General features: G+C 48.9%; 12 protein-coding genes across 12 annotated transcripts; 6 read left to right on the plus strand and 6 right to left on the minus strand.

Annotated features, from left to right (window-relative positions):
* Positions 1–424: 424 nt before the first annotated feature.
* N7447_007965 (thioesterase family protein) lies at positions 425–1,497 on the plus strand (the record flags this gene model as incomplete). Its single annotated transcript, XM_057232227.1, has 2 exons — positions 425–527; positions 584–1,497. 2 exons carry the CDS (start codon positions 425–427, stop codon positions 1,495–1,497), a joined length of 1,017 nt encoding a protein of 338 aa, XP_057083992.1.
* Positions 1,498–1,705: 208 nt separating this feature from the next.
* N7447_007966 (PaaI family thioesterase) lies at positions 1,706–2,401 on the minus strand (the record flags this gene model as incomplete). The annotated part of the gene is made up of 1 exon (XM_057232228.1): positions 1,706–2,401. One exon carries the CDS (start codon positions 2,399–2,401, stop codon positions 1,706–1,708), a length of 696 nt encoding a protein of 231 aa, XP_057083993.1.
* An 849-nt stretch (positions 2,402–3,250) lies between these two features.
* On the plus strand, positions 3,251–3,956 carry N7447_007967 (uncharacterized protein; the record flags this gene model as incomplete). Its single annotated transcript, XM_057232229.1, has 3 exons — positions 3,251–3,374; positions 3,425–3,501; positions 3,555–3,956. The coding sequence occupies 3 exons, from the start codon at positions 3,251–3,253 to the stop codon at positions 3,954–3,956; spliced, it is 603 nt and encodes a 200-aa protein (XP_057083994.1).
* Positions 3,957–4,478: 522 nt separating this feature from the next.
* Positions 4,479–5,924, plus strand: N7447_007968 (PCI domain protein; the record flags this gene model as incomplete). Its single annotated transcript, XM_057232230.1, has 2 exons — positions 4,479–4,719; positions 4,813–5,924. The coding sequence occupies 2 exons, from the start codon at positions 4,479–4,481 to the stop codon at positions 5,922–5,924; spliced, it is 1,353 nt and encodes a 450-aa protein (XP_057083995.1).
* Positions 5,925–6,448: 524 nt separating this feature from the next.
* Positions 6,449–7,078, minus strand: ura6 (uridylate kinase ura6; the record flags this gene model as incomplete). The annotated part of the gene is made up of 1 exon (XM_057232231.1): positions 6,449–7,078. The coding sequence occupies one exon, from the start codon at positions 7,076–7,078 to the stop codon at positions 6,449–6,451; it is 630 nt and encodes a 209-aa protein (XP_057083996.1).
* Positions 7,079–7,272: 194 nt separating this feature from the next.
* Positions 7,273–7,530, minus strand: N7447_007970 (uncharacterized protein; the record flags this gene model as incomplete). Its single annotated transcript, XM_057232232.1, has 1 exon — positions 7,273–7,530. One exon carries the CDS (start codon positions 7,528–7,530, stop codon positions 7,273–7,275), a length of 258 nt encoding a protein of 85 aa, XP_057083997.1.
* A 1,094-nt stretch (positions 7,531–8,624) lies between these two features.
* N7447_007971 (Acyl transferase/acyl hydrolase/lysophospholipase) lies at positions 8,625–8,915 on the plus strand (the record flags this gene model as incomplete). The annotated part of the gene is made up of 1 exon (XM_057232233.1): positions 8,625–8,915. The coding sequence occupies one exon, from the start codon at positions 8,625–8,627 to the stop codon at positions 8,913–8,915; it is 291 nt and encodes a 96-aa protein (XP_057083998.1).
* A 299-nt stretch (positions 8,916–9,214) lies between these two features.
* On the minus strand, positions 9,215–9,682 carry N7447_007972 (uncharacterized protein; the record flags this gene model as incomplete). Its single annotated transcript, XM_057232234.1, has 1 exon — positions 9,215–9,682. One exon carries the CDS (start codon positions 9,680–9,682, stop codon positions 9,215–9,217), a length of 468 nt encoding a protein of 155 aa, XP_057083999.1.
* Positions 9,683–11,296: 1,614 nt separating this feature from the next.
* Positions 11,297–14,234, minus strand: gua1 (GMP synthase (glutamine-hydrolyzing); the record flags this gene model as incomplete). Its single annotated transcript, XM_057232235.1, has 22 exons — positions 11,297–11,333; positions 11,389–11,447; positions 11,522–11,674; positions 11,727–11,900; positions 11,955–11,996; positions 12,052–12,063; positions 12,121–12,135; positions 12,187–12,215; positions 12,288–12,331; positions 12,382–12,458; positions 12,519–12,550; positions 12,604–12,991; positions 13,046–13,074; positions 13,130–13,202; positions 13,254–13,378; positions 13,430–13,494; positions 13,548–13,556; positions 13,614–13,653; positions 13,709–13,741; positions 13,792–13,915; positions 14,029–14,052; positions 14,190–14,234. 22 exons carry the CDS (start codon positions 14,232–14,234, stop codon positions 11,297–11,299), a joined length of 1,629 nt encoding a protein of 542 aa, XP_057084000.1.
* An 882-nt stretch (positions 14,235–15,116) lies between these two features.
* N7447_007974 (putative hexokinase) lies at positions 15,117–16,751 on the minus strand (the record flags this gene model as incomplete). The annotated part of the gene is made up of 1 exon (XM_057232236.1): positions 15,117–16,751. One exon carries the CDS (start codon positions 16,749–16,751, stop codon positions 15,117–15,119), a length of 1,635 nt encoding a protein of 544 aa, XP_057084001.1.
* A 1,054-nt stretch (positions 16,752–17,805) lies between these two features.
* Positions 17,806–18,244, plus strand: N7447_007975 (uncharacterized protein; the record flags this gene model as incomplete). Its single annotated transcript, XM_057232237.1, has 2 exons — positions 17,806–17,936; positions 17,980–18,244. 2 exons carry the CDS (start codon positions 17,806–17,808, stop codon positions 18,242–18,244), a joined length of 396 nt encoding a protein of 131 aa, XP_057084002.1.
* Positions 18,245–18,806: 562 nt separating this feature from the next.
* On the plus strand, positions 18,807–19,529 carry N7447_007976 (uncharacterized protein; the record flags this gene model as incomplete). Its single annotated transcript, XM_057232238.1, has 1 exon — positions 18,807–19,529. The coding sequence occupies one exon, from the start codon at positions 18,807–18,809 to the stop codon at positions 19,527–19,529; it is 723 nt and encodes a 240-aa protein (XP_057084003.1).
* Between the last annotated feature and the right edge of the window lie 19 nt (positions 19,530–19,548).

Genomic DNA, 19,548 nt, shown 5'->3' on the forward strand with positions numbered 1-19,548 from the left:
CCTTGTTTTTGTATTCTCGATATTAAATTAATTAATTACTGCCCAGGACCCCTTTTACCTACGCGAGCTGCTCCCAAGCCCCGCCAAGTAATATTGCCTGGCGCAATCCATATCTCATTATTCCCGATGGACCTATCGCAAGGGCTCATCTATATAGAGACCTTCTCACTTCGATCTTTTCCTGTCAGCCCTCTTACATCACAAAGCTCTTTGACTCTAAATATGACTTTGCTGCATATGTCTTTGGAAAACTGGGGCCAAATGGCCGAGCTAATGAGCTGACTCATTCCCTGGGCCGTCCGAGGTCTGGGGAAAACGCCGAGGTCCACTGATGTATGGGGAAGGTTAATATATGAGACTATATAAATGATCTTGTTTAGACCACTTCCATTCTCAACCCTGTATATTCAAACTCACCACAGTCATGTCCACCGTCAACCCATCCTTCCAAGATGCCATCAAGGTCACTCCACAAGGCTCCAATAAATACAGCGCCTTCCTCCGACCAGAATGGTGCATTGGAACAGGTACAGACCCATCACACCCATCTCCCGTCGACAAAACAAAACTAACAACGCTCCAGTCCCGCACGGCGGCTACACAACAGCTATGATCTACCAACTAGCCCTAACGCACTTCGCGCACGCCCACCCAAAGCAATACAAAAACCCCGCATCCCCGATCTCCATCCAACTCTCCTTCCTGCGACGCACAGCCTCAGGCCTCGTAACCTTCGAAGTTGAAGACGTCAAGATCGGCCGTCGGACAAGCACAATACACATCAAGCTACTGCAGGCCTCTGAAAAGAAAGCCGGCCAGTTAGATCTCATGCTCGCTGGCTATATCACCGTCAGCCCGCCGGAGGCCGAAGTCGGCATTAGCGTGAACACAGGGTGGAAGCCTCTCCCAGCTCCGGCGGCGGGTTCGCGCGCGGACGGGTCCGTTAATCTGGCGGTGCTGGGTCGGACAGGCGTTGACGGGGCTTGGACGAAGCTTGTGCCGCCTTTCTCGGAGTTTCGCAAGGCTGCGACGCATATTGAGCTGTTTGGTCCCGGTGTTGGTGAGGCGCAGCAGAAGCGCTCGGGGACGCTGAATATCGATCAGTGGGCTAGGTTCCGGCCTGGGGGTGATGTTAATGGTCGCTGGACGGATGCTGCCGTGGCGTATCTTATTGATATGTTTCCCATGGCGTTGGATGGGTTTGATACCATGGCTGCTGCTGCAGCGGCGAAGGAGAGTGGGTCTGCGATTGCTGGGCAGAAGGCCAAGTCTTGGTATCCTACCGTTACGCTCAATGTGGATATGAAGAAGCATCTTCCTGCTGAGGGGGTGGAGTGGCTTTATACTCGGATTGTTACTAAGGCTGTTAGAGATGGCCGGACGGATTTGGACGTTACGGTTCTTGATGAGGCTGGGGATGTTATTGCGGTGAGTACGCAGATTGGGTTGGTTGTTAGTGCTAGTCGGAACATTGGGACTAGGAAGGACAAGTTGTAGATTGTTTATAGATGTATATACATTTGACGAGATTTCGGGTGTGATATATATTCAGGCTTAGGTTCATGCTCTATATATGATCTAGCTGGTTCTGTATGTGCAAAATCGGTGGTCGTATGTACAGGATCAAACCCCCTATATGTATAGCAGGGAAATCAATCCTCCGGTCTATCCTTCAAGCTTGGAGCCTGGAAAGGAGGGATGACGCTCACAACTTCGAGTCGGACGTCACAAGCCAAAATGCCATAGCATCAGCCTTGACAACCTTCCTCTTAGCGGACACTAAATGTCCCCCCGCACCCTCCTCCTCATCCTCCTGCAGTGCCTGCGCCCGGACCCAGAATTTCTTCCCGACCCTGCCAACAACACGCGCCTTGATAACCAGCAAAGCAGGCGTAGCCACACGCTTCTTATATCTGACATCCAGCTGCACGGTAAATATCTTCCCGCGCGGGTTATCCTCGGTCGTACTGGCAGTGGGCGCGTTGGTGTGTGCCGCGACAGCGAGGGACATGGCCTCGTCAATCAGCGTCGCGACAATGCCACCGTGCACGGTGGATGGGTGGCCGGATATACCAGGGCTGCTAAGATCGAAGATCATAATGATGTCCGCTGGGTGTAGATCCGGGGTAGGCTTTGTGGCAGATGCGGCATCTTGTTTTGTTGCGGGGAGCCAGGTGGGGATTTCAGCGGGCGCGGGTGTGAGATTGCGCCGTTGCAGGGTTAGGCAGTGAGGGATCGTGGTGGGTGTATTGAGAGTTTTTGCGAAGTAGCCATCTTCACCAGTTGTGGGCTTCATGCGCCGTGAGTCGGTTTGGATGGGTGTATAGTCGGCCGAGGAGATGAGGTTGTTTGCCCATGAGTTGGTGCGGAGATGCGCGATTGCCGGGGCCGGGTCTGCCATTTCTTCGTTTTGGACTTATTATTTGGGGGGGGTTATCCTGGGAGTAGATAAAGGGCCTGTCAAGGTGTTTCAGCAGTTTCAGCGGTTTCAGTAGTACATTAGGGCGTAGGTCAATCGGCAACCTTTAACCTCGGCTCCAGCTATGACCGATTAGGTCATGATAAACATCACGTGTATGTATTGGGTCGAATCATTTTACACGGTCCAATGGATCTGCAAAAATCGATTTGCGGTGGAGCGAACATCAGAACCTTGGACGCTTTAAAGTAGATAATCCCCATGTGCGTCCTTGAACTAAAGAACCAATCATCCCGTTATCCAGCACAGACATGCATTGTCTCACCCCTGGCATGTGACCGGTAGTTAACCGTAAGGGGCACGGTGATGGGAAGATCTGGGAATTCGGGCAAGAATGCTTAGAGTAAACAGACAAGCGATTTATCTCAGGCGGTAATGTGCACTCAACAATCTCCGTCGGGGACCTGTGATTCGTACGGATTCAATCGGCAGGGGCCAACTTAGCCTGACTAGGCCTAGTTACACGCAGCCAAGGACCCTCCAATTTAGCCTGGTATCTTTTGCAGGCTCTTTTAGGTCAGGCGTATAGCAAATTCTGAGCAAAAAACAAGGCCTGTGTAAGAAAAATTCAAAATAAAACAATGGCACTAGTGATCTTAACTCTCCTGGTATGCCAATTAGGGGGGTTACCCTGGCAAATCGATGGCTTTATGCTTTCCCATTTGGTACCTTGCCCTTGATTAGATACAAGTACCTAAGCACCTGCCCATTCTTTTGTTTTTCTTTCCCTCTTCTCTTCACTTCCCATCTCTCTGCACATCTCTATCCATCATGCGTTCTTCAATTATCTTCATTTCGGCTCTGGCTACTGCCGTCATGGGCGCCAATTCCACTGACTCTGCCTACACTCTCCCCGCCGGCTTCAATATTGGCTTGGTGAAACCCGGCGAGCCCAGTATGTGTCCTGACCGTGCTAACTATGATAAATTGTTAATGAAGATATAGACAGCTGGTGTTCTGCCCAGCGTAACACTTGCCCCGATATTTGCCAGAAAGGCACCAAGCTCAACTCATGCGACGCTGTATGTTACTATGTATCGTGTCTGTGCACCCAGGCGATTAACGGTTTCAATAGGCTACTCTGAAGTTCACCTGTGTCTGCAGCGATGATTCCGTCCCCGACGTGACCCCCTACCTGCAGACCGTTCCTTTCTACGTCTGCCAAGCCACTTTCGGCCAGTGCATTGACGCGCACCCCGACGATGCCGAGGGTCAGCGCGCCTGTAAGAAGGCCGCCGTCTGTGGCTCCAAGAACGCCAGTGAGACCACCACCACCGCTTCTTCTTCTTCTTCTTCCGCCATGGCTTCCACCACTCTGGCCATGGCCACTGCGACCGAGTCTTCCAGCTCCGAAACTTCCTCCGTGGCTCCTGCCAGCACTACCACCAACGCCGCTGTCGCTCTCGGTGATCTGACTCAGTACTCCACTGGTCTGATGGCTGGCCTCATGCTCGTTGCTGCGCGCATGGTCCTGTAAAGGAAATACAGGAAAGATGCTGAAGTCTTTGGGCTGTTAATTGCCCACTTGATGATTGGGTCGCATAGCGTCCTCTTTGTTGTATTCCCTTAACTCATCGCGATGCCATTTTGCTTTTTTGTTTCAAGGCATTCGATTCCCCGATTGTCCACATGTCTATGAACGTGGCGCCTGTCCTTTCTTGTTTTGTTATGGGTGGGAGTTCCTTTTCTATCTGCGCAGGTGACGATTTCGCGCATGAACTATTCGATTAAAAGTAATATTACCAATTATTGGCAACCCATTGAACAAAAAAGATCAGTAGTGTAAATATTGCAGCGCAAAATATTAAATATCTCACCCCAATAAAAGATTCGAAATCAAGTAAAAGAGTAAAAAAACAAAGATCAGTCGAGATGTTTCAACTGTGGTGTTCCTTTCGCCAAGACTTTTTTGGCACACACTGAAATTTCTCAACTTATCGATAGACTCCACCATCAAGAACTTCACGTTCTCTCTTCCTCTCCTTTTCCCACCAACATCATGCCCGCCCCTACCAATACCCTCCTCATTGAGGGTTCTTTCACCGAGCTCGCCGACGAGTTCGCCCAGTACATCGATGCCCTCCGCAAAGAGGGTAGCCTCCAGTCCGAGATCGCCCCGCTCCTCGAACCTCTCCGCCAGCAGGAACAGTCTGAAGGCGAGGCCGACCTCAAGCAGCGCGATGAAGTCCTGAAGAAGCTCGTCTCCTCTGCTACCACTTTGAACAGTGCCCCCGAGAAGGGTAAGTGGGAGTGTGGAATGATCTGCAGATAGTCGGAATCTGGCACTGGGATCTTTGATGGACAAAAACTGACCTAGATTTACAAAAATGCAGAGATCACCTCCGCCTACAACCTTCTGGTTCACCTCGTTCACCAGTCTTCCGATGCCGACGTGTTCCTTCCTCGCATCTGCACCTATCTCGCTAAGCCCATCACCACCTCGCCCCAGTTCGGCCCTACTCTCGCTATCTCTATTCTCACCACCATTTTCAACACTCTGTCTTCCAACGATTCGAGCCGGTACCACGTTCTCCTCGCTGTTGTGGCCGTGATTCGCCAGTCTGGATCTGGAATTGCCTTCGAAGCCCTCAAGCCCCAGCTTTCTTCCCAGCTCCCCACATGGCTCTCCGCGTGGGAGTTGGAGAGCGATGACGCCCGCAAGTTGCATGTCGCCATTGCTGAGGCCGCCACCGCTGCCGGTGATGAGGATTTGGCCCAGACTCACATCGTGCAAGCGCTCGAGACCATCGACGCTGCCGACGTCAGCAAGCCCGAAGCCCGCGAGTTGGCTGTGCGCGCACTCGCTAGCGCTCTGCGTCGCTCCAACGTCTTCGACTTCACTCCCTTGACCGCATCAGACGCCGTGCAGGCCCTGCGCTCCAGCGACAGCACTCTGTTCGAGCTGCTCGAGCTCTTCACCTCGGACACCCTCGATGCCTACGAGACCTTCGTTGCTGCCACCCCGCTCGCTTCCATCTCTGGCGGTGTGCTCGCCGATTACGCCGATGCCCTGCAGACCAAGATGCGTCTCCTCACCCTCACCTCGCTGGCATCCTCCACCCCTTCGCGCTCGCTCCCCTACGCCACCATCGCCTCTGCCCTGCGCGTCCCCGCTTCCGAGGTCGAGATGTGGGTCATCGACACCATCCGTGCCGGCCTCGTCGAGGGCCGTCTGTCCCAGCTGAAGTCCGAGTTCCTTGTGCACCGCGCCACCTACCGCGTCTTCGGCGAGAAGCAGTGGTCCGAGGTCCAAGGCCGCCTGATGGTCTGGCGCCGTTCCCTCGAGAGCGTTCTGAGCGTCATCCGCTCCGAGCGTGAGCGTTTCGCCCGCGAGGGTATCCAGGCCGCAGCTGACCAAGAAGCCAACGCCAACCGCAACGGTAACGGTGACCGCCGACGCATTCAACCCGCGCAGCCGCGTGAGGTTGAGGCTACTGCCGAATAAATATGACGCTCTATGGAACAGATGTGTACTTTTTTTTATGAATGGAAAAAAAAGCTCACAGAACACAAAAATCTTTCAGTTAATAGAGGGGAAATTTCGTTGTCTTTTTTTTCCTCGTGCATTTCTTTTTCCCTGGCCGATTGTAGGGTTGGATTTTTACTGCCCCCGTTGGATATTTGGGACCCCACGAGTCATGTCATGTCAATCTTAGTCTTGTTTATGTTTTCCGGAGGGATGACCTTTCTTTTGTTCTTTTTTTTTACCCTGGCTTAAAGAATATCATATTTCTTTAGACTGGTCTTGGTTCATATCCGTAGTTGATAGTTGACTGACAACAGTCCCCTTACTCCATTGGGTTAAAAGGGGTCAAGCATCCATCTAAAACACGAAGCTCAGGTCTAAAAATGCTTACATTCTTCTATACTCTATTTCCAATTGGAGTAACGAAATCAAATAACTCTCCCCCCCCCCTTAAAATTGAATCCCACCTCTATTCTATATACATCGATACAAACACATCCCGCTTAACGTCGGTGCAAACCACGAGCCTCAATACCCGCCTTAACCTGCTCATAGACCTGCTCAATCGAGCTATCAGCCTTCACCGAAACAACCTTACCCTTCTTCTCGAAATCCTCAACAACAGGCATAGAAGTCTCAACAAAAGTGTGGAAACGCTTGCGAATAGAAGCAGCATTATCATCATCACGACCGCTGGTCTCACCACGCTTCAACAATCTAGACTCCATAACATCCTCGGGGCAATCAAGGAACAACACAAGCTCGGAGGGGCAAACAGTCTCTTCGAAGAAAACAGCCTGGTCAAGCTTGCGCGGGAATCCGTCGACCAAGAAACGTGCCTTGGTGCCGGCAGGGGGCGGCGAGGTAGCTAGCGAGTCGGCCATGGCATTCGACAGCAATGCAACAGTGACTTCCATAGGAACGATCTTGCCTTCGCGGATGTACTCGCGGATCAGGTCGCCGTATTGGCTGCCTTCGCGGACTTGTTCGGCGCGTAGGAGGTCGCCGGCGGAGAGGTGGACGAAGCCGTAGTCTTTGACGAGGTTTGCGGATTGGGTGCCCTTTCCGCTGCCTGGGCCGCCGAGGAAGAAGACGACTGTCACGTCATTTGTGGAGAAGCGGGGGGTGGCCATTGTGGATGGTTGTGGTTTGTTGTTGGTGAGGGAGGTGAAGGTGAAGGTAAAGGGGGTTTAGGATTGAGTTTGGAGTCGAGGTTGTTTGTGGGGGCTCGGTGGAGGGGCAACACTTGACTTGAAACGGACGTTAGTTTGCTTTTTTTTTTTTTTTTTTCTTTGTACGGGCTAGGCCCTTCGGTGCTTACTTCAAGCTAGTTTGGGCGTTTGTTGATGCCGGTGCGGGACTTGACGAGGTAGACGTAGGCGCCGGAGCTGATGGCAGTTATGAGGATGATGGGAATGATTGGGAAATTGGAGCGGCTGGATTGAGGGGCGGAGGGTGCGCGTGGCGGCGAAGATCTCGGAGGGTTCGAGTACAGGCGGTGGGGTACCTGGGTCGATCGAGTGAATTTTTTGAGGATGAGAGGCTTGGAGCGGACTCCGGAGAATTGACGGGCTAGAGAAAACATAGAGAGGGAGGCTTGGGGTTGTTGAAGAGGGAAAAAGAAAAAGGAGGGATCGCCGAAACGGGATTAGCTGATCTGTATACCTCGATGCGGTTGTGTATTTGTGTACGTCTTCGGCTTCAAACATAGCGAGTGATATTAGGTAAGATTCTTAACCTGGGCATGTCCTTACAATAGCCAATAGAAATGCTGGGAATGTATGTCAACAGTCTCTTTCACCTGGACACGGTCATCGTTCAAGCACCTCGCGTACCAGAAGGCTGGGCCATGGACACTTGGGTGATATACAATATGGGATTATATCTACATTCTTTGATCCTAAAATCTCTTTGCAGGCTGCATACGGAGTTTTGCCCGTGAGATGTTAATCACCCGTGTTGTCATCCTAAATATATCTTTCACCTCATAGCTGATATATTAGATACTACGCAGCAAGGGCCCTTTTACCAAGGTTTGAATATATGGGTATTACATATGGGCCTAAAGAAACTTCAGAATTGAACTAGATGCTAGTCAAATTCCTATGCAACCTCTTACATCAAAACCTACATGGTGTACAAAGGAGGAACAAGGTGAATTTGAATTAGGTCAGTTTAGAACAGATCAACAGGCCAACCGTATGAAACTCAGACCTGAAGTCATTGGTACTTAAGAAATACATTCAGATTTGCATAGAACAATAACCTGATACTCGATACATGATAGTTCGAAGGAATTCTAGGTGGCCTTATGTCTTAGGGCAAAATGTACTGTCCACGTACTTCGTTCAGTCCCGATTATTAGGATCTGGGGTAGTATCCTCTGTGTTAGATATCTCCTGTGTATTGCCAGTGGTATACTATAATTATGATTGGACGGACAAGCGTGCCAACCCAGGAAGAAATACACATTTCCAGGGTTGTACTTAACTTTTGGAATAATTATATATGTCAAAGTTCATCTAACTATCTTCCATATGATCTTTGAGAATCTGGGACCCCCTAGGTCACCTATACCCAAAGACCGATTCTCAGTCGAAGCACACCGCCACCCTTCCAAGGTTGGTTGCTTCAACCCAAAGGGAGGCTACTTTCTCGACGAAGATATTGCACGCTTTGATGCTCCCTTCTTCAACCCAACCATTCAGTCAGCCCGGGCGACGCTTCGAGATCCAGATCGACAATCCAGGTGCTCTTGATTCCCTCTACTTTGTAGACGACAATCCCCTACCACTAGGCGAGGACCAAATCGAGCTTCAAGTCAAAGCAAGCGGTCTCAACTTCAAAGACATTGGGGTTGCCATGGGCCAGCTTGCACAGTCATACATTGGAATTGAATGCAGTGGTATTGTTTACAGTGTAGGATCAAATGGAGTTGCTGTCCAGTGGCAGTTTGATGGCCCTGGCTGAGATTATCCTCAACCAATCTCAGGCTTATACCTGCACCGAATAAGAGGATGATAGCAGTGCGACGGTATACGAACCGTTAGGTTTATTTTATGTGTTGTGTCCTGACTATCTGTAGATTGTTTTTATTTGATAAACTGATTCTTTCCTGTCCACATGTCCATTTTCATCTATAATGTATGCAATAGCAAGTATTCGGTAATCTCCCAGCATCAAGCCAAAGTCAACAAGGACCTATGGCCCCTCTCGGCATGACTTCATTGACTTGGTAGTTCCTCCAGGCTCAAGCTTATAGTCCCTCATTATCGGCAATTGGAATAATGGTCCGTAGGTATATTGTCCAGGTCGTAGGTCATCAACCAATCGCCGGCGGACTCAAACTCAGGCAGTTTGAGCTCTGGGTTGTGCCTGTTCATCCCCTTTGCAAACAACATCCTGGCATGGGCGAGGTCAAGCACGAATGTCGTTTCGCCAGCCACACGGGGTTTCACTTCCGCGGTAGCCAAAATCTCGTCTATGGCGATGTACTCGTTCGGCTCCGGCACAGTTGCCTTCTCGATGTGTTCCTTCATGCGCTTTGCAGTCTCAGTATCGAACCGTGTGTCGATGAAGTGTAACTTGTCTGGGCCTGCGGCTGCGACGTATGGAGTATCTGGCGCCACCACCTGGGGGCCAAATTCTGTTTCGATAACCTTTGGTATGTAGCTGCCCCGATATTCCTCTTGGAAGGTTGGCGAACCCTCGCATGGTCGGAACGGGCTCAAAAGCATGCTTAATAGTAGAAAGAGCATTGTAGTATGGTGACAAGTTGATTATGTATTCTTTATGTTTCTCTTACAGTCACATCCGATACTTACGGCTTGCACACCCCAAGACATTCGAAAACATGGTATTGTATATTTCATACAAAAATAGGCCAATATTACCAGATCTGACCAATACTTCCATGGTTTTGGTGCTAAGGGAGATGAACCCCTGTCAGACGTAAAGCACTTTCCGTTGATATATCGTTTTTCATCGTACTCGTGAGAAAACGATATAGAGTAGTGCGGTAGGCCGTTAGATTTATGTATATTCTATATGGATCCTGATTACCTGATAGGTTTTATATCCATTTCCGTTTACACCAAGTTCTCGGGAATCTAGGAACAACCCAAACCGAGGTAATGTATGGCTTCATCTAGGCTCACTCGGATTATCGGCTATGCCCGAATGTCCGTGTCTCCGTTAGTGGAGCTGCCAAGGGACAAGCGCAGTATCAATGGCTCAAAATAGCTCTGTCAATCAAGTTGAGATGATACGCAATAGATGATCGACGCTCAAGCTTTTTCTAACATTCAAAGCTCAGCGGGTTCACGGATTTTAGGGCTCCGACTCACATCAACTATGCATGATAGTCTCTATCTTCATGGAAACGAATATCTATCATGGTATCTATATTCGAAATTCCCAAGCCACTCTGTTTCTCTTCAAGTTACACTACACATGGTGTATCGCCGCTATACGATGCATTGGCCATGGCTCAATAAGAATGAACTTGTTACGCTCACAATCTTCTCCAATTGAACACTGGCTTCACTGTGGACTCAGTTATGCGGACAGGACACTTCACAACCCGCAGAATTCCAAGATATCCCACCCAATGATAGAACTGTTGACTAGAAGAACAGCATCGCTAAGGTCTCAATATCCCGCTGGAAATTCTGCGCTCAATGCGGAAAGCTTCAACCTCGCTCCGTCTGGAATATACAGCCTTTCTAGAGACTGGACCATAAGGTGTGCTCGTTTGGCTGCCACACACTTGGTAGTCGGAAGTGTTATTTGCCGTACGCCGGTCAAGTTGTTATGTGTCCTTGTAGCCATCTCAATATACACCACTGGAGATTACCTTGAATCGCAATCTGGGGAAGCGTGAATGGCCGAGTAAGAGCTAGATTCGGAACCGTCGCCAAGATCCAAAGTAGTTTGATGTTGTCTTCATTTCCATGATATTGAAATATACAAGGATCAGCTTGGATAGTGAACTGCTTGTTACTTCAGTGAATGATTCCATATTGTCTGTAAACGGGTTAAATCGATCTCTACAAGCATTAACGTAACTGAGTAGTCTGTGGCTCTATCCTCGGCCGCACCCTGATTTTTCATCATTTCACACACTTTTACCACAACTGTGTGCCTTTCTAATAGTCCCTAAACGCCAAATTCAATTTCTATCAGGACTGTGGGCCATACCCTCATGTGTACAACGTTTCTCTTCTCTTTTCTTTCCCCTGATCATGTCACCATTTTGGTCTTAATCAGATCATCTGATTCTCGTCCCCTTGTGTTCTGAGTGACACAAGTGATCTATCTATCCTCTGTCTGCCTTCCCAGGGCCATGTCCCTTATTCTAGCTCGATTGTACCAGGGGGCTTGGAGGTTCTAGAAAGACAATGTTAGCTCCAGTCTTGAGACCAATAGAAAGACTTCAACTTACAAATCATAGACAACACGGGCCACGCCCTCTACCTGATTGCAAATAGCGCGCGATACATCCTAGAAAAATATAAGTTAGTAGGTGTATGTGGAAAGAATGGTGATTGGCCTTCACGGCGAATAGAATTGCTCACCTTAAGGAAGGAGTTATCGAAGTCAAACACGTCTGCGCTCATGAAATCTTTGGTACCAACAGCACGGAGAATCACGATGTAACCCCAAACTCGCTGATCACCAAAGACACCAACACTGCGGTTAGTATCGAGGCCAGCGAAGGCTTGAGAGATCTAGGAGAGAAGAATTAGCTTATGCCTATGTTAGTTTGATGACCTAACTTACCTGGTCGTAAAGACCGGCCTCCTTGATCATGCTGATAAAGATATGATCGGCCTTACGGGCGATCTCCACTCGCTCCTTGGTAACGTCGCCGAGGATGCGAATGGCAATACCAGGGCCCGGGAAGGGGTGTCGGTTTACCAGCGACTCGTGAATGCCGAGCTTTCGACCAATTGCCTATACAATTTAGTATCATGGAAAGGTAGGATCCATATTATCATGATAACATACCCTCACTTCATCTTTGAATAAAAGTCTGAGCGGCTCAATCAGCTATAATAAAAGTCAGCCTTCTCTGCGTCAACAAGGAGATAGAAAGTAAACTCACACGCAAGCCTTGCTAAACGGGCCATGTTGGTTAGTAAATTCAAACGACTAGTGGTCTATTTCGACTTACTCCGTTCATCATCCGCTATATCCTGGTTAGTTGAGATAATTTCGTTAGGACGGCGGCATTGCTTACCTCTGGTAGACCGCCAACGTTGTGGTGAGCTATCAAATGTCAGCTTGTTTGCTTTCCTTTGTATGACCTTGGCAGAGTTTTCTACGCCCGATTGGACTCACTCTTGATAGTGGCTGAAGGTCCTCGGAAGCTTAAAGATTCGATACTAAAACACAATGTTAGTTTAAGCATGGCAATTAGCTCGAAACGACTTACACGTCAGGGTACAATGTCCCTTGTAGGAAAAACTCCACCTTCCCGGAGTTAGGGGTGTTCTCTGCTTCCTTCTCGATCTAGCGAGTCCTGTTAGCCATCTCGATCTAGCGAGTGAAGATAGAGAAGGTCGAGCATACCCTAATAGCCTCTTTCTCGAACAAATCGATGACTTGGAGATCGTTAGTACCCTATCCATATCACATCATAGCTTGGAGTACGCACAAGTCGACCCAATGATCTTCCGCTTCTTTTCGGGGTCAGAAACACCCGCAAGACGACTCAAGAATAGCTCGCCAGCATCAACAACTGTAAGATTAATACCAAGATGCTTTCCGAGCGTTTCCTTAACCGTCTCGCACTCGTTGAGTCGCATGCATCCCGTGTCGACAAGGATAGCTTTGAAGCGATCTCCAATGGCCTCACGCATAAGGGCCGCGCCTACAGTGCTATCGACACCCCCCGACACGGCACCTAGGACAAGCGCTCGGTCACCAACAAGTTCCCGGATACGAGCGATCTCGAGCTCGGCGAAGTCGCCCATTTTCCAATTCGCTTGAGCTCCGCAGATATCAACACTGAAGTTGCGGAGAATGTCGGTTCCGCGGGGTGTCTAGATCCGAAACATGTTAGAAAGGTAGTATAAGTGGGATCTTTAGGGACGAACGTGTTCGAGCTCAGGGTGGAACTGGACGCCTAGTACTTGTTAGCATATCCCCTTAGTAGGCAAGGCAGCTTAGTGGAAACAAACCAAAGATAGGCTTCTCCTCGTGGGCAATGCCGGCGTACTCTGAGTTCTTAGTGGCACCAATGACCACAAATTCCTATTATTGGAGTTAATAACAGTGCTCAGGAAACGGAATTATTGCACTCACTGTAGGCAGGCTAACTAGCTTGTCGTAGTGGGACATGAACACAGGAATTTCATCCCCGAGACCAGCGAAAAGTCGGTCGACATTGCTGTTAACCTTAGTAATTTTGACGTCGGCGTGGCCATACTCTGAGGAAAGTGTCAGAATTAATGTCAGATCGTGTTCCAAAGGTTACAAACCTCGTGTCTCTCCGCGTGCAACGTTCTTTGAGTCAATTCGCCATGCGATCTCCTGGCAGCCATAGCTAGGTGAATAGTATTAGTATCATACCAGTGTCGATGCTAAAGTAAGCCATACCAAATACCCCTAAAAATCCCGTGTTAGTCCATTTCAACTTAAGGAATGGGCAAATATCAGACTCACAGAATAGGTACATCAAGCCCAAAAACGGCGGGGTCAACATCTGCATAGACATGAGTATAGGTAGGTAACAGGACGTTCTGGGAATGAAAACTTACGGGGCGAGCCCTCGTCGTAGACAGAAGAAGGACCTAGTAGCTCAGTCAGACCTTGAATAAACCATGCAATAATAACTCCATACCTCCAGAGAACACAATTCCTTTAGGCTTCCATGTCAGATCAGCGATCTTTGTGGTACAGGGAAGCAGCTCGGCGAAGACGCCGAGAGACCGAAGCCGACGTAGGATAAGATGGCTGGTTTGAGACTTCATATGTAACCGGGAGTTAGCATTTGTCGTAATGAAGCTCCGTTTTCTGAAAGAGGCCGAAAGAGACGCCGAAAGAGGGATTGCGGGGCAAGGGGACTCCAGGTACATACGCCGAAATCGAGAACGAGTATAGTCTAGAAAATCAAGTGTTAGCCAATCCATTCTTCATATGTTTGTAAAAAAAACACGATTGCGCCTACACGGCGATCGATTGTAAGTAGAGAGCGAACATCACCGTTCCAACCCTCCATAGGATGCAGATGGTACGTACGTCAAAGCTGTTGTGAGGCGCATCTGCCTCGACGTTGGGAGCCATTATGGTTGTGGTTTCGGCGTATCGAGAGAATTGGCGGGGTTTGCAGAGTCAGAGACAGAAAAGAGAAAAAAAAAGGTTTGTACAGCGACACCGCCTCCTAAATAGGACACCGCCTCTAAAATGGTGCCTTGTGACTCGCGGAACACTTTTTAGTGCGGCAGGTATTAACACGCCCCTCACCCCGGCCCTCTCTAAAGGATCTAGAATACAAAGCCACTTCAGGTAGCAGGAACTTAAGCAGAATCAAAATTAAAAAATATGCTAGACAGGTGTAGGTTTTGTAGGGCGCTTGACATGAGCTCCTTATAGTAGCAATTGGCTGCTATTTTCTTTTTTGTAGGGCCGTACGGCATTATATGTAAGAGCCCGAGAGCAAGACAGGTACATCATAATAGAGCCAGTTCGGGTCATGTGGTATTTTAACATTTTAGGCTAGATTCCACATAGAGGTGAAGTGAAAATGGACTACCTCGAAGAATAGAAAGGAATGAACAAGTCAAGTGTGCCTCCTTGAATTCGAGAAAACGTAAAACCCGTTAATAAAAAATGACAGGGCGTTGAAGAACGAAACCGAACTCCATTTAGGATCAAAAATCCAGCAGAAAACCAAATTGAAAGGTCCATGTAGCTTCCCCAGAAACTCCTTGTTGATGCTAAATGATTGGACTGTTGAAAAGGGGAAAAGGCAAGAAAAACACTCTCTCCACAACTCCCATCCGGGAATGCCCATGCAGATGAAGCAAAAAGGTCCGAACGGAGCCCATCACGTGACATGCACCGATGGACCGATGGACATGGTATAAAAAAAAAATCACAACGAAAGAGACTGCTAGAGATCTATGCTCAGCGTGTGGGTTCAGGCATCACTCATGTTAACCAGATTTACAGCTGAGTGGAGTTCTCAGCAACGGACACAGCCACTGCGACTGCTGCGCCGAGAATAGCGCTTTCAGGGGCCGGGTTGAGACGAATGCAAGTTCCGGTGCCCGGATATGTTTCCTCGGTCAACTGATCCAGATATTTCTGGCAGATAGCGCGGAATCCAGGATACTTGTTGATAACGGCACCGTCGCAGGCGATAGAAAGCTTCTTATCTGAGTCTCCGTTCTCGATGACGGTGATTTCGGGTGATTCCTTGGCGAGAGAGTCGGCGGTGGATGGGGGTGAGGGGAATTCCACCTCGTTACGGAGGCACCACATGCTGTGGATGGCTGTCGCCAGGTATCCAGCAGCACGGCGAGAGACTGCCTGGGAGATGCGGCGAAGGAACTGCAGGTCATCGACAGAGGGGGGGTTGTTGAAGGTATGCTGCTTTTGCAGGAGCGCGGCGGAGGTGGAAAGGGAGGCAGAGGAGTCATCCTCGAGGCAAGCGACGATGCTTGTGTCGAAGGAATAAGGTTCGTGCATGGATTGTGGTAGCTCGCCGCCGAATAGGCGGGCAGTCTCGGTTGCTTCGATAATAATCAGACGCACAATCTCACCCAAGTACCGACCTGTGATCATGTACTCGAGCGGCTGATAGTCGGGACGCAGATGCGTACGGTTCAGTGTATCATCCCACCGCGTCATAGGCAGCACGCCTCCGCCAAACATACTCATCTCGGTGTTGATGAGAACATGCTTGGCGTGGTCGAACCAGCCCTCCGGACGCACTCCAAACTTGGACGCTCCAACCTCCTGCACGGGGAAGTGAATCGCCATGTTGGTACCGGTACCCAAAATGAGAGACATGCGGGTCTTGGGGTCGACGTAGGCACGTGAGAGCAGAGCCGCGGAGCTGTCGTTAAGGATAGCGGCAACCTCTACGTTCAAATTGCGCTTGCGGCAAGACTGAATAATAAGATCACCCAGTTCCTTGCCTACCGTGCCTTCGGAGGCCTTGAATCCCTTGCCCATATGTATCACCAACCCGCTGCTGTGCGACGTTTGTTCAATGGGGAAAGACCAGGACAACCCCATCGCCAGCGGTACATCGCCACGCCCGTAGTCTGTTCCAACTTCCTGCAGCATGGTCTCGATCTGCCCTGCCATCCAATCGAAAAACAGTGTCCCCTCCAGCATCTTGAGTTTTTCGTCAATGTGTATAGATGATACTTTCAAGATGCGTATTTCCTCATCCCGGCCATTCAATTCGATCAAAGCTACGCGGAACGTCGATCCGCCCACGTCCAATGCCAGATATGTGCCCTTTTCCGAGCCAGCGGGAAGTGTGGTATCGTAGGATGGAAGCATGCAGCACGGGCTATTCTGTAAACATTCTCGGAACTGTGCGCGGATCTTCTCAGACATGTCAACCATGTTGCGCGTTGACAGCGGCGTCGAGCACGAGGTCTCCACTTCTTCGGCGAAGTCATCGAGGCTGCGGCGTTTCCAATAGGCGCCGAGGAAAGTCTTTCGGCGGCGTCGCGAAAGACCGCGGAACAACGAGGGGAAGAGGATCATGCTTTCGAGTGCGGCGACGACGTTATGGAACAACTCTTGCAGTCGGTGTAGCACCTTGACCAGTGGGGCCGACATCGTCGGGGGAGGGAGGTAGAGAGGCGAGGTCGCAGATGAGTTTCAGGGAGTAAGGATCATGAAGCAAATAAAGAAGAAAGATCCAAAGTTATAACATAACACCTTGGAAGAGTGGACAAGTTGATGTGACACTCCCACTGGAGTTGTGTCTTGAGTGGATCGGTGGGAGTGTGGAAGCAATAATCCCCACCGGGAGAAGTAGAAGGAAAGGAGGGAGAAGGATGTTAACCCGATGGATCAACATTGGCCCATTCTTGTGTTGACAGTGTCACCGGGAGTGCAACTGGAAAGAAAGAAGCCCTCGCAATCAAGTATGGTATTGTAACGGTAATTCATGTCTGTGCCAGAATGAGGTGATTAGATTAAAATGTAGAGTCACATTTGTTGATAAGCCATTTCCAATACCATACAATTGTATACAGTGGAGTGGAGTTACATGCGTCTATATTATTTGAAGTATTAAGTGTATGATAGTATAAATTCAATTAGAGCTATTGGTGCTTAGAATTAGTATTCCAAATAAATATAATACGGACTCCGTACAGGCATTCCCAGTGTCCATACTCAATGACCCCCTTGAGTGCAACGGTGGTAGTCGGGCCCAACTAGGAGGGGGATGGTTACATGTGGAACTAATTCTACTTAACTCACCTCTCTTCTTTTTGATTATTTTTTTCCCTGACCTTTCTTTTTTCTAATCTTGGCTGAATCTGAAACATATTCAATATTGCTACGGTTCAATACCCTAATGCAACGTATTTCCCGATATCTCTCCTTTTTAGCTCCGATCATCTCAACACTAGAACTGTCAAATTAGGTATATCCAAGACTTTTGCCCCTGTCACGGCAGGTAACAGGGTCCCTTTGAGCCTCATATTGAATACTCTGTGTCCACGATGTCAACCTGTATCACAATCATACCCTTCCAAAGGATCAACATTCCATCGCGTTTCAGATCTCTAAAATCCAACTTTGTCGATGTTCCAATGAACTACCATGACCATCGCCTACGTTGCAGGAATCAAATCATATCTAAAGCAAGGCAGCATTGGTAATGAACAAGTTCGGTAGTTCTTCGTGTAAATCTCAAGATCACCATGCCCGAGGGGATAAGAAAGGCAACGATATCCTTGGAGGTGACTCCGTCTACACCAAGTTCAGAGAGGCGGGTCGCATGAGGGCAAGGTAGGATTCCTACATCTAGGGCTAATCTTTTCGTCCGTGCTAGAGTCCTACGGGGAAATTTGACCCGTCAGCAGGTTGAATCGATCGTCAAGGATCAAGCTAGTGCCCGACATGAGGGTGTGGCCAGCTACAAGGCAAGTACAACATCAGCGAGGCAGGGCGTTTCATTATTATTGGAGATCATTCCCATGGTTTCCCAGGTCGCTGCTCAAGTATATTCCGTGTCCTTGGCTAATCCCACAATCGGTGCATCCTCATCTACACCAATCAGCATGGCCACCGGGTCGCTCATCATCCGAGCACTCTAACAAAGCAATAAAAAGATATTTGAGTGGCTGTGTTGTATGAATATCTAGTGCATGTAAAAACAATATCACTAGCACAGTTGATACACTACACGCAGGGATTATAAGGTTTCTTGATACAGGGCTGAGCCCCCACAATGTCTTGTGTCTATGATCAATGCTTTATGTAGACTATATATTCTACGTGCTTCATTTATGTTAGTCTTTGTCAATAATATCTTTGTGCGCATCTTTGACTTTGCAAATTATCGCAGTCACGGATGTCTCCCAGATACCCTTTATGTCTCGAGACAATGTTGTCTACATTAGCTCGCCATCCTTTGTGTGCCTATCGGCTCCCACTAATGATAGCTGATTTCCATTGTTCTATCCCTCTTCTTTTGTAGTAAGTTTTCTAGTTTCTCATATGCTTGTCTTGGTTGTAGATATAATATATATACAGCGATATGCGTCAATTCCATCATTCTATATTCTTCCCATCCCACATTCAACGGCAAATGTCCACTCAAACCCTAGAGTTGCACTACTCAATCAAGCATTTCAACAAACTCTTCACTCATTAGCCATGCTCGACACTATTGCTGCCCAATCATCGAGTGAGCACACCCCGCCATTGAAGTACGACAAGCTCCAAGCAACAGGGGCCCTGAGGGCTTCATGGATAAGGGATCCCAACCAAAGATGCCCAATTAACCCTTCACAGCTCACAATGCAAAACATGGCAGAGTCAGGATGGGGGCTCCGGCACGAGAAACGACACTTTCCACCAGACCAAATCTACGAAGAGGCCGTCGAACTAGGACTTTCAGAAGAAAAGCTCTACCGCAAGATCGTGCTATGGAAATCCGGAGTATGGCGCGGACAGTACTGGGTGCATGACTACATGTTACAAACAGGGCCAGGCGTGATTTTTGCCTTGGATAGCTTCCGGGCTGACTCGGCATATTGGGCGCAAATTGCGCAGGCCGTTTACAAAGAAGAGCACCATATCGAGGACCTGAATTACGTCATCCAATGTAATATCATCAACCCTGAGACTATGCTGTTTGTACAAAAGAGCCTCTATGTTGCAGATAATGGTCTTGGCTGGCCAGATGATAGACTGCATGTCTGGGAGGAGAATACCGCTGAATATCAGGCTCTGCTGGGTACGAGGCTTGCTAAAGGTGTGGCATATTTGATTATAGGGGCTTTCCCGAGAGGAACGAGGCGTATTGCGAGGATTGTGACTTGGGGAGGTCGGTATATCCCCTACATACAGATGCGGTATGATATTGAGAAGGTTTGATTTAGAGGATGGATTCGCA

The sequence above is a fragment of the Penicillium robsamsonii genome (genome assembly GCF_028829455.1).
Source record: "Penicillium robsamsonii strain IBT 29466 chromosome Unknown utg000004l_segment0_segment0, whole genome shotgun sequence".
NCBI classification, from domain to species: Eukaryota; Fungi; Ascomycota; class Eurotiomycetes; order Eurotiales; family Aspergillaceae; genus Penicillium; species Penicillium robsamsonii.